Source organism: Ovis aries, chromosome 7 (assembly GCF_016772045.2).
Source record: "Ovis aries strain OAR_USU_Benz2616 breed Rambouillet chromosome 7, ARS-UI_Ramb_v3.0, whole genome shotgun sequence".
Classification (NCBI taxonomy): Eukaryota; Metazoa; Chordata; class Mammalia; order Artiodactyla; family Bovidae; genus Ovis; species Ovis aries.
Window position 1 is genome coordinate 63644331 of NC_056060.1, and position 12491 is coordinate 63656821.

Consider the following 12491-nt stretch of genomic DNA (forward strand, 5'->3'; position numbering starts at 1 on the left):
TTATTAATTGCAAGGGGTGAAGGAGAAAGTCCAGAACTGAAGTTTTGAGTCTGAGTGATGATGCAATAGCAGTAACAATACAGAGTAAATTCATTTAAAAAATGTGTTTTCTTAAACTGAGTCATTTTGCTGTTTAAAATCAGTTCTGCTCAAGCCAGCAGCGTCAGTTCATCTGTCATATTTCTATTTATAGCTACATTTCTAACATAAATATTTTACAGTTTATCCTCAAGTAGCAGGAAAAATGAGGGGTTTCACCTGAAGTGGAAGACTTCACCTTCAAGGTTAAGTACGCCTGTCTGGTGACACTGCAGAATACTAAGCACACTGTTCTCACAAGCTGCAGGTACAGCGTTTACAAAAGCGAAAGTTCATGTCTACACAGCTCATGTCATGTGAACAGAAAAAACAAGAAGTACAAAAGAAACATTAAATAAAAGATTTTGCTTTTATTTAAAATAAAATGTATTTATACAGTCTTTAAACCATGGATTATTGAACAATACTGGTAATCTACCCCTCCCTGGCACCCTTTTGGGCTATGTGAGCTAGGAATTTTCTGACTAGCACCAATGCAGGTTGTAACAGCGCAACAGACTAGAACACGGCCAGTCCAGGCATTAGAGTTAAGGACATTGTGGCAAATCATGACTATAATGAAGTCATCCTTAATTTAGCAGATATTAAAACTGCACATTAATTATATTTTAAAGAGCATTTAATTAATGCAAAGATGCTACATCTAAGCCATTTGCTAGTTGTGAGTAGATTTTTAAAAAACTGTACAATTTTATAAAATTTGTGTTTGTACATTAGTTACACAAAATGCATACTTCATAGACCTTTACTTCATATTGTAATGCAAAAGTTGCATATTTTAGGAGACAGTGAATATGCTGGTGAATACTAAAAGTGTTGTAATACAATATGGTGTAAAAATAAAAACACAAGACAATATACATACATGCTTATTCAAGGACAAAAACCAGGCATAACGACTAATAGCATTTTCCTTCAAGATCAAACAATGACATTATTAAATACCAGGCACCTTTTGTAGGCCTAATTTATTTTGGGGTTGGGGGGGGGGAAACGGATGACAGATGGCTACCAAAAGTATGATATTTGAAAAATTATGAGGTCAAATTAAACATATATTAAAACACATGCATTAAACATGATAAATAGACTTCATATAGTTTAAGCCCTGGATAGCTTTAAAGTAGATGGCTTGAGTTTCTTACAGTTTGGCTAGCTTGAATCAGTGATGTTTTGTTCCTAACTTACCCACTACTTCAGTTTCAATTCCTGGCTCTAAGGAACATGTGCCATATTCAAGTCCATACATTGTATCATGATAGCAGATTAATAGTCGTGCTTGTTAGTGCACATATTAACTGGTCTGGTAAGGCAAAAAAGTTTTCATGATAAAATAATGAATTTCAAGCTTACTTTATTAAGCAGCATATAACAAACAACAGCTTTTAAAGTTAAATAACTGTTATGGCCATGGAGTTTCATTACACAGCATTTCTGTTCACACCCAACCACTGGTAAGTTTGTAGAACATCTCTTCATCTAAACTCTCATTTTGGTCTTTTGCACGTGTTGAGAGAAATATGTAGCCACCAATGAATTCATGAACCACTTTGCAATCTACTTCAGTGCAAATGAAGGACAACCGTACTTCATCTGCAAACTCTACAGTGACCTAGAACAAAGACAGAGAACCATCAGTCCCTGCAGAAGTCCAGACGGCTGGGTCCAAGTGAGGCCACTATACTTAAGGTCTGTCCTGATCATAAAATACTTGCTGGTCCTCAAAAAAAATTTTTTTAATCCTAAACTAATAATGCCTTCAAGTCCAAAAGCATAAGTAGAAGTTTATAGCCCTTCCTCTCCTTTTTTCTTGTTCTGAAAAGGAAGGCTGAATGCAAGAGGCTTAGGTCATTAAGTTCCCAAAAGGTCTCTGGTGATTCAATTAATGAGTGTCTCCCTTCAAGTCCTGGGAGAAAACCTATTTCCTGTGTTTAGCTATTTAACCTTTAGGTTTCATGTTTGAATATTTCAGAAATACAAGATTCTATGAAGTAATTGAAATCAGTACAAATCCAATGACCCTAAAACAAAGGACTTATTAGGGAAATATTCTGTTTAAGTGAGAGTCATATACTCCAAGGCGAGGGGTAGCATGGTGTGCCAGGCTTTAGAGCCCGAAGTATCCCAGTTTAAATCCTAATTCTCAGTGTGCAGTCATGGACAACAATGGCCTTCATTTGTACAGTGGGGATAATCCATCTACCTTGCAGGGCTGGGGTAATGTTTAGAAATAGGGTACAGATGTAAAACATCTACTATCATGCTTGGCACAAAGCAGGCATTCACTAAAGAGCAGCTGCTATTTGTGAGTGGAAAGGGAATAAATTCATTACAGAAAGACAACCTGAAAGATTAGCCAATATTGTAACATATTACGCTCTTACAAGTATCTGGGCTACTTATAAAATAGGCAAGTAGGAAATGAACAACCAAGCATGTTTTATACTTTAAGAGGAAATGGCACAAAGAATCTTAAACATTTATAGGGCCTTTTCTTCTTAATTAATTCATTTTTAGCAGATCGACTATGTGTATGTGTTCAAGCAGGATGGTTACAGCTTACCATTTTTATTTCCCAGTTTACATTCCACTGTTTCATGTTACTGAAACGCCAGGTTTTAATTGCATCTCCCGTGCTGGCGTCCATCCTAATCAGTCTATTGTATGCAATTCCGATAAGTTCTTCTTTTTTGCCCCCTTGGAACCTACAGAATTAAAAACATAAATACATGTTTTAAAACAGAGGTGGTAGGGGGACATGTTGGTCTGTTTTTCTTGAAGATATGTACTTTTTAACTCTTAAAGTGCTATTCTTGCCTGAGTAAAAAGAGAAATGAAATCACTTTAAATTTTTGGTGAAAAAATTATAAGCAGAGAAAATACATTCCAACATTCTTTAAATTTTACTGTGTAATAGGTTAATGGGTTTCAGTAGGTAGCTTTAAATGTTTAATTTCTAATTACATGAAGTCAATTAAGTAAGAAGGCACAGACTGAGGTTTACACATCGGAGCTGAGTAGAACCACTGACCTTGCAATAAAGTGTGTGATGCCAAATTCTGGTAATGATTGCCAAGCTTGAATAAACCTCATCTTGGCTTCAATTAAACTCATCTGAGCTACATTCTGATGGGCCTCCAAGATTCTTGCCGTTATCTAAACATGAGTAAACATCATATTTACTATTAGATATTATTCTTTCATGGTAGAATCAAGACAAAAAAAGATTAAAACACTGAATTATGTGCCCCATGCCCCAAAATTACGTATTGGGAGAGACGAAATCAGAAAATATCTGAAAATACATTTGGGAATTTTAGTAAACTAATGACTTTCCAAACTAAACTTCAATATATAGTTTTTCTTAATTTTAGTTCCGTATGTCAAGAAAGAATAAGTACTAGTAGGTATATATAATTGTTGAGACTTTTTCAAGTACACACACATATGATAACACAAGTTCTAATCCTCATATACTGATGGGTTTTAAGTTCAGTACCAAGATATCTGATCAGAATGAGTGCCTGCCATACAGGTTTCTAGCACTAGAAATCACTGCAATGATTTTAAAATTTTTCTAAAGGAGTAATTAGAAAGGTTAGTTTTTAAGTTTACTCACTTTGGGATGCCTATCTGCTCAAGAGTAGAGGGAAATTAATTCATGAGGGGAGACTGTAGCTAGGGCTTACATATTTTTAATTCTTTCTTTTTTTTAAATATGGAGAACTTACCAAATCTCTTATATAGCCTGGCTGGAGATGGCAATGCGAGGAAAAGAAAAAGGAAGCAGAAAGAAAAAAAAGGCAATCAGAAAAAATGGCAATGAAGCAAAGAAAAAGTTGCGGTAACCTGCAAACCAAAATTCCAGCCAAAAACCATGCAAAAAAATGACTTCAGGTGGAAACCAAGCAAAGTAAATGCAAGCATGAAAATGAAAATGAGAAAGCAGCGATTCTTTCCATTTAGAATACTGAGAAACACTCCACATTATTTTAGATTGTTAAGTGTTACTAAAATTAAGGGTAGAAATTTGTAGGGAGAAAATTTAAAATGCAAATAATCTTTTCCCCTTCATGTACCAGGTCTTACTGATTAGGGTAAAGCTAATTATTTTAGTAGCAAGATAAAAAAGAAAATTAATACTCAAAAGCCTTTAATCTTGTCTTATATTGAGTCAGATAATATGATCCATGCACAGCTTTTCAGAAAATAGTTGAAGGCATTAAATAAGTGCAGTGACCATACTGTTTCTTTATTTACAAAAGAAAAGCAAACCCCTCAATTACCATCTTTTTTTTGCATCCTTTTTCCTGGAAGGGAAAATAAAAATATGCCATACACTACACTAGGAGTGGTGGCTACAAATATATCAGTTCATTTCAATTTGGATTAACATGAATAAAATGAAGAATAATTCTTTCCTCTAACATGTAAAAATCCAGTTTGGGAGTCATAGTTATGAAAAAAATATCCATAGCAACTTTAATAGACAGTCTTGGGGAATTAAAATAGATTGTAACAAAGGCTATATGCGCCTGAAGACTTTATGCCCTGGTAGGGCTGAATGACCCCATAGCCTGCACAGCTTAGACCTACCTGACTCCTAAATGCCACTGGATTATACAGTTTAACAAATCCAATTACTGAGCCACTAAGTCCAACAAACAGTACAGTACATGACACACAACAGCAACTAAACTCCTGCTTATCAGCTCTTAACTAGGTGTCAGGGCAATACTTGACTCAACCTCCTGCTTAGGGAAAGGAGAATTCAAAATAAATGTGCATTTGATAAGAGGACAATGTGGAAGACAAGGCTAGAAAGCTCCTTAACCTCAGACCACATACATACTACCGTCCGGTCAGTTAAGGACAGCCACACATTCTTTGTCTTGAAGAGAATCTTCAGTTGACTTGTAGTCAAGAACTCACCAAAAGAAGATTTATCTTTTCACAGCTAAACCTATCATTGGGAAAACAATTCAGTACCTGCCTGACAGCTAAACTAACATTTGGCAATCTTTACAATTATAGTTTAAGATCTTTTATTCCTGATACCTGATAGTGAAATGGTAAACTGCTTAGATTTGAAACTATTCATTGACTTTGAAGGCAAATGAATCCACTTTTAGAAACAAGTCTCTTTATAAATAACTTTAAAATGAACTAACCTAAGAATTAAAAAATGAAATTAGTACTCGATTCACTTTCCCTTGTTAACTTACAATCTACATTCCACACAGCTCCAAGGGCATTTCCTCCATTCCTCACTACTCCCACATCATATGACTACGGGATAAACAATTTCCATGTAGCTTACACAACTTCTGCAACTTAAAAGACAAATACTTGGTGATTAAAACTTTTGAACATTTCCAGCTAAGGGATTTCAGACCCATATGATAAACACTATTTAAAGTTAAGAATTAACAAGTGTTCTGGGTATATCATTGGGCCTTTCCAGTAATGTTTTAAAATTACTCCTTAACAAAGATAAAAATGAAGTATTTATTTCAAAGTTCTTCTTCACCCCCTTCCTAAATTGGAGCCTTTTTCCTTTTATGGCATGATGCTGGGTATCGAGAATACTGGGGGCTATCCCAAGTGAAACTCCCCTGGCAAAGAACCTTTTGTGTTGGACCGAAGAACCATTTTCCTAAATAGCAATCCTTTTATGGTAGTCATTTCCAGGAAAGGAATTCTAAACAGAGGGAACAAAAGCAGTGAATTTCAATGAAAATTTACCAAATGTTGTCACAGTATGCAAATCTGGCTTAGGTTTTGACTGTTAATGTTAAGAAAAGACAATGTTAAACATGGACTATAAACCACGTAAAGTTTATTTCCAAAGCTGGAAAGGTCCATTTTGACAGCAAAAAGAGTCTTCAGAGATTTGGCTGGGAAATGCTGGCTGTGCTCTGTATCAGACTTACTTTACTTAAGGAATAAAATGGCATGAACTGTGGAACACAAAGCAGTAAGACCATATTCAATTCCCTGAAAAGAATATCCTGTTAGCATAGTGATTTCCTCGGGTGGTTTAGAATAAATATGCTCCCAACTACTCCACCTTATTATCCTTCCTATTAAAAAAAGGACTTTTCTTAAATGACCAATTTAAACTGACTGAAAGCTATTTTTTCCTTATATTTTAACCACCTGATACAAAATTAAGACTACCAATTAAGACTAAAAAGTAGTGTTTAAGAGGGGAAACTAAAGTATATGTAGAAAACTGTTTACCTGCTTGTTCTTGTACTTTTTTAGATAGCGAGGGGATACCAGACATTCAGGATTTATATCAGTTGTGATCTGCTCTGGTACTAACTGAGGATCTGGATTTAAATGCTGCATCTTCAGAAAGGAAAGAATATTTTGAACTTCTAAGTTGTAAGAACTGTCTGCCATGGTCTTGCCTTTGGAGGCCAATCTGCAGGCTGCCATCCAGTGTGCATACTGTTTTTCCTGTGAAAAGAAATACTGAGGTTTGGAATCTATCACATGATAAATCCTTGAGTATAAAACATAAGAATGAATGGTCAACTCACTAAGGAAGCAAAGAAAACCTAGGTTTACTTTTTTTTTTTTTTTGGCTGCACTGTTCATGTGGAATCTTAGTTCCCTGACCAGGGGATTGAACCCATGACCCTCGTATTGGGAGCGCAGAGTCTTAACCACTGGACCCACCAGGGACATCCCCCAAATTGAGGTTTATTTTTAATCAGAAAACTTACATTGTCACAACGAAGCCAGATTTCATTCATGCCCTCTGCAACCGGAATGAGGAGTTTAATGTTAAATTTTTGGCCTGAAATATTCACATCTGGGGTAACTTCACACCCTGTAGTTTAAAAAAAAAATTAAAATGGTTAAATTTAGACTTAAGAAATCCCAAGCCAATACAGGCAGTTCCCATTTTATGGTATCTTAACATGCTGATTTTGCTGTCATGGAATCTACAAATCAGGGAATTCTTTACATTCAGTTGGGGGTGGAGCGGAGAAGACTCAACTCAGACCTAATATACAAGAGATGTAACTGCATAGTTTGTGGCCCTCACATTTCTCAAAACTTGATTGAGAAGAGAAGGAAAGAGTTCTATTAAAAGGATATTATACAAAGAAAACTTGCACTCTATTCCCACAAATTTCACACATTATTATTTTAATATCATTCAGTTCTTTGAATCTTAAGTTATCAGGGTTTTTTTTTTTTTTGCTAAGTTTTTAAATGTACAGAAACTTTTGCTAAGTGTCTAAATATCTTTCCATAATAAAATTCTAAAGTGTGTTCTGGTCAGAATAAATGGCTATGATGCCTTTTAAGAAAGGCACATGTGTGGGGAACCAGCCAGTGTGAGCTAGAGTCCTGTATGAGGGCCTCCTCAGGATCCCACTGCTCGCGCACTCAGCTGCTCTACCCTCCTATTGCTGGTGCAAGGAAGACTAATGGCACAGGCTGCGGGAGGCAGGGAGCATAGGCTCTCCTGATTTGCAGAAAATTTTAGAAGTCCATTGACACAGAAGGTAATATAAACTTATATACTTGGGAAGTCAGTATGAAAATAAGGGCATGCAGAATTTCACTTTACTGGCAAGTTTTCAGGAATACGTACATTTATGGACTGTACAAAATCCCTGTAATCAACTCTGTTAACCATTAGTTTATGGCTTTATAGGAGAGAAAGCAGATTTACTCAATGTATACCCAGATAGATAATGGGGCAATGGTCAGCCTAAATTAGCAACCAGTATAAAATAGTGAAGAAGAGCTCTGCAAGCAGACAGATTGGGGTTCCAGACCTTTCTTGACCACTTAATAAGCATATCATATTTACTTATGCCCAAACTCCCTGACTTTAAGCTCTATCTCACAGTGATGCTATAAGGATCAGTAAGATAATGATTATGTCAAAGCTTCCTAAAGAGTATTCCAATTGTTAGTACTTAGTTCACGTCACCCTCAGTGCGTGTTGAGACCATTGTGCAGACTCTGTGGGGAAGAATGTAAACTTGTTAGCAGGGCCTGCTGTTGCCTTTGTCCCTGAACTGAAGCAACTTCTCCTGACAAAGCAAGCACAAGCAACAAGATAATAAGCTTCTATGTACCTGAACAAATGTTTAAACTGTATTTTTTTCCCCTCATCAAATACATGTTTTAAATAGCAAATGAAAGAAACAAAACATTTTAGATAAAGGAGAGATCCTCTCCTTTCCAGAATCAACTTCAATCCCGAATTTGATGAACTTTACCTCCCTCTTTCTTTCTTTTTAGAATATTTACTTCACATAAATAGCTATCACATGTAACTCCTACATAATCATTACAAACACTCAGGAAGTTGTGTGGCAATGTGTTTAACCTGCAAAGTTAAAACAAAGAGATGTATCTTTCTTCAGTCCTAAATCCCCTCAAAATCTTTGGGAGACCCAATCACAACTTTGGGGGACCCCACAACTCTCTCCCCATTGGCTCCATGTTTCCACCTTTTCTCTGCAGTCCAGCCTGGACCCTGCTTCACTAGCTGTCACCTCCAACTCTCCAGACTCACCATCTTTCCATTATACACACTTCGCAAAACCTTAATCCTGGCTCAACCCAACCACCTACCTCTTACTTGCCTATGCTCTGGCTGCTGAGCACTCTAAGACAGGGGGGGAAAAAAAAAAACATCACAAAACTGAGCAGGTAAGTTTCACTAGAAACATGTAGATTCCCAACGTCAATCCGCCCCTTAACACTTGCAATCCTTCTGTGCTGACATCCTCAACAATCTTTATTTCACATCTTCTCAGGCCTCCTAGGCTACTCTTAGAGAACAACCTCACCTGTTATTTTTCCAAGAACATGAAAGCCATCAGAAATGAGGTCCCCCAACTTCCTGCCACCAAAGCAGATAAACCTGGCCACCCTCACTTCCACACAGGAAATGGTATCTCTCCTATCCAAGGAGGCAGAGTTTCCTACCATCTTTCAGGTACCTTGTTCCATCACAAATATCCTGTCCTCCCACCTCCCTGCCTTTCTACATGACAGTTCCATCAGCATTTAACTTCCTTGAGTCTCCCATCTTAAACCATAAAACACCTCTCCATTTAGGCCTCTCTCTTCTATTACTGCCTTCTTTCCTCCTTGCCTGTCACAGATGAGGTTCATCAAAAAGCTATCTTTGTTTCCCATCTCAGTGATTGTACTTTGGCTCCCATGTACAAAAGCCCACTGAAATCTGCTGAATCTGTTCTTAATAGAGGCCACAAACCACCTCCATGTGGCTAAATCTTATGCAAGCTTAATCTTACTTTTCTGAAGCATTTGATACTATTGACTACTCTGTCCTTTAACTTCTATCATAGCTCATTTCCATGGTCTTCCTAGATATTTTGTTGTTATTTCCCTTGCAAATTCCACCTCCTCCAATCTGCCCTGTCCCTTAAACATTGGTATCCTGCAGGGTTCTGCTCTCAGCCTTTTCATATTACAGACAACTACTACAAAGGCTTCATCTACTATTAATACTCACTGCTACCACATCAGTATCTGCAGCATGGATCTTACCCATGCTCCAAAAAGATACACCACCAGCACCTCAAACTTAAAATAACCCAATTAAATTTAGCTCATCTTCTTCCCCAAACTCTGCTCTTATATATTCTCAATCTCAGTATTACCCTATCCACCGAACTGTACAAGCCAGGATCAAGCCACTTTCCCAGTCACTGTTTCAAGTCACTTCTCCCAGGTTAATCATCCAGTCTATTGACTGAATGTCCTGAGAATCTAACAAAGTTGTGCCCTTTGCCCACCCATGCTGATAAGCGTAACCTGGATCAGTATCACTACTCTAAAATTACTCTTCTACACTGCAGCCAATGTAAGGATGATGAATCTTATCGTATTCATAATCCTTCAGTGTCACTCCATTGCTGCCAGTTTAGAAAACCATCTCCTTAACAACTTTATCCTCTAACTCCTGCTGTCACCTTTCTTGTTACAAGGAATGGATTCAGCAGCTACTAGGGAAGGATTCATCCTCTCCACTCCAACTCCATAAGTATGCCCCCTCACCCACCCCCCGCTTGACTGCTGATGACTTTCCCCACGCAATTTTGCACATCAGTCTCTTTTACCAGCTCTCTTCCTTCCTTTCATGGACTGCAATTTTCTTTTTGGGATCTTAATTTCAGTGTTATTTCCCCTATTAAGCTTCCCCTAATTCTCTCCAAAATCACTGAAGATTGGTACAGCATCCTTACCTCTTTGTTCCTTTGACCTACTGCTTACTTTTTAAAGTACTACTATTGCCCAAATTGTAGTTGTTTATTTCCTGACATTTTCTGACATCTTAGGGATGTGACTATAACCTGTCCTCGGTCCATGACTCTAGTATACTAATCTGGCACAGTAGGTGGCATGGGTGACCAGTCAGCATCTGCGGACCTGCATTTTTTAGAACTGTACATTTTAGTTATCTTAGGGGCCTCAGAGAGCATCTAGTCCAACACTCTCATTACTCAGAGGAAGATACTAAGGTCCTGACAGTTATTTTTCCAAAATCACAGGGCTTGTTTTGTGGCAGAGCAGAACCTAGGCCATTTGATTCTTAGGCTAGTGTTACCCTCACCAGTGTGATGTGCTGGAAAAGTACTCCTTTGGAAAGACGTGGGAGAAGTCGGATTAGGACACCCTGTAAACTGTTCTCCATCTAGGACTTAACTTCTCAGTCATACAGAGAAGAATAAGGATGTAACAGGGACAGAGAAGACAGGGTCCAGAAGACAGATTAAGCCTCTAAATCAACAGTGGATAATCGGAGTGGATCCTGGGCAGCTTGGAAAGGGAAACAAGAGGACAGCTGCAATGTATTCTGAGAGTAACAAATAATGGTAAAGATCCAAAAGTTGAACTCCTGACCTAGGGAGAAAGGCAGTGAGTCTAACTAGAAGTTTTAGGAAAGCTACAGAATTTCATGGCATAGCAATCTTCTACCCCAGAGCAGAGGTTTTTCTATTTATTAAATGTGGTGGTTGTGGCGGTAGTTTAGTTGCTAAGCTGTGTCCGACTCTTGAGATCCTGTGGACTGTAGCCTAGCAGGCACCTTTGTCCATGGGATTCCCCAGGCAAGAATACTGGAGTGGGTTGTCATTTTCTTCTCCAGGGGATCTCCTCAACCCAGGAATCGAACCCGGGTCTCCTGCATTGGAGGTAGATGATTTACCAACTAAGCTATGAGGGAAGCCCCTTATTAAAATGTATGTAACTATAAATGGGCTTCACAGGTGGTACTAGTGGTAAAGAACCCGCCTGCCAATATAGGAGATATAAGAGATGTGGGTTTAATCCCTGGGTAGGGAAGATCCCCTGGAGGAGGGCAGGGCAACCCACTCCAGTATTTGTGCCTGGAGAAGCCTGTGGACAGAAGAGCCTGGTGGGCTACACTCCATAGGGTTGCAAAGAATTGGACACAACTTAGCACACACACATGTAACTATAAAGCAATAGTTCACAGATGACTACTAGCCAGAGTAGAGAGAGGGTAGAGATTTGGACATTTTGCTGAAATATACTAAAAATATTCTAATACACAATGTACTAAAAAAAATAAAGAATACAGATCTACAGATGTTAACTCCAGAGCCCGGAAACACTTAAATCCTTTCCTAATTGCCTCTACAACCCCTTACCTCAGTTGGGAATTCATCTGACTGGAATGCAAGAATGCATCTGATTGGAATCTCAGTCTCACTGGAAATGAGTCTGGAAAATGTCCTTTAGTCTTCCAGCCTCTGCTATATGGGAAGGCCAGTAAAAGGAGCATGAACAGTGAGAAGCCAATGTGTACTGCATCCTTCGGCACACATGCTGGGGACCAAGGGTGCGGTGAGTTCTGTGTGAGCCTGTAGGAGAGCAGTTCTCAGGGCTACGGCTTCCTAGAGGAAGTGGTGTCTAAACTAGAAATGAGCTGGCAGCTTTAAGTAACATCTCTGCAGTAAGGGGCTCAGGGGCAATCTGCAAGCACAGCTGAAGGCTGTGTAGAGAGAATCAGAGCAAGGGGCAGCAAGACATCCTCCAGCTGCAGAAGAACCAGGCCAGCCAGGAGAGGAAATGCTCCTCCACCTGAACCAATGCATCCAACAGGTTTTCGAAAGAGGTGAAGGAGCAGTGTGAAGAACAAACAGAAGTCACTAAAACTCAAATGAAGCTGTAACTCCACAGACCTGAATGGGTGAAAAAAGACCCAAACCAGCAGCTCTGAGCCCTCAGCCAGACTCAGTCCAGGCCACAGGACTGTGGGAACAGGTGCAGAACGTGTGCTCAAATACTAGCCCCTGTTCTGAGATAGCTGTGGATCTATAGAGGTAAGAGGAAACCAACGAGGTTTAGGCTGTCAGCTA

At 38.6% G+C, this 12491-nt stretch overlaps 1 protein-coding gene across 11 annotated transcripts in view; it reads right to left on the reverse strand.

Moving 5' to 3' along the window:
• Nucleotides 1–429: 429 nt before the first annotated feature.
• The window catches only part of FERMT2 (FERM domain containing kindlin 2), a 73002-nt gene continuing 60940 nt past the window's right edge, over nucleotides 430–12491 (reverse strand). For 4 of the 11 annotated variants that reach the window (XM_060418654.1, XM_012181667.4, XM_027971866.2 and 1 more), the window contains 7 exons: nucleotides 6834–6940; nucleotides 6343–6564; nucleotides 4386–4409; nucleotides 3831–3851; nucleotides 3131–3255; nucleotides 2663–2804; nucleotides 430–1711 (listed from right to left, as the gene is read on the reverse strand). In XM_060418654.1, coding sequence (XP_060274637.1) covers nucleotides 1538–1711; nucleotides 2663–2804; nucleotides 3131–3255; nucleotides 3831–3851; nucleotides 4386–4409; nucleotides 6343–6564; nucleotides 6834–6940 — 815 coding nt within the window. In that variant the 3' untranslated portion in view covers nucleotides 430–1537. The remainder of the gene's footprint in view (nucleotides 1712–2662; nucleotides 2805–3130; nucleotides 3256–3830; nucleotides 3852–4385; nucleotides 4410–6342; nucleotides 6565–6833; nucleotides 6941–12491) is intronic. The other 7 variants (XM_060418655.1, XM_060418653.1, XM_027971869.2 and 4 more) reach the window with 2 other exon arrangements.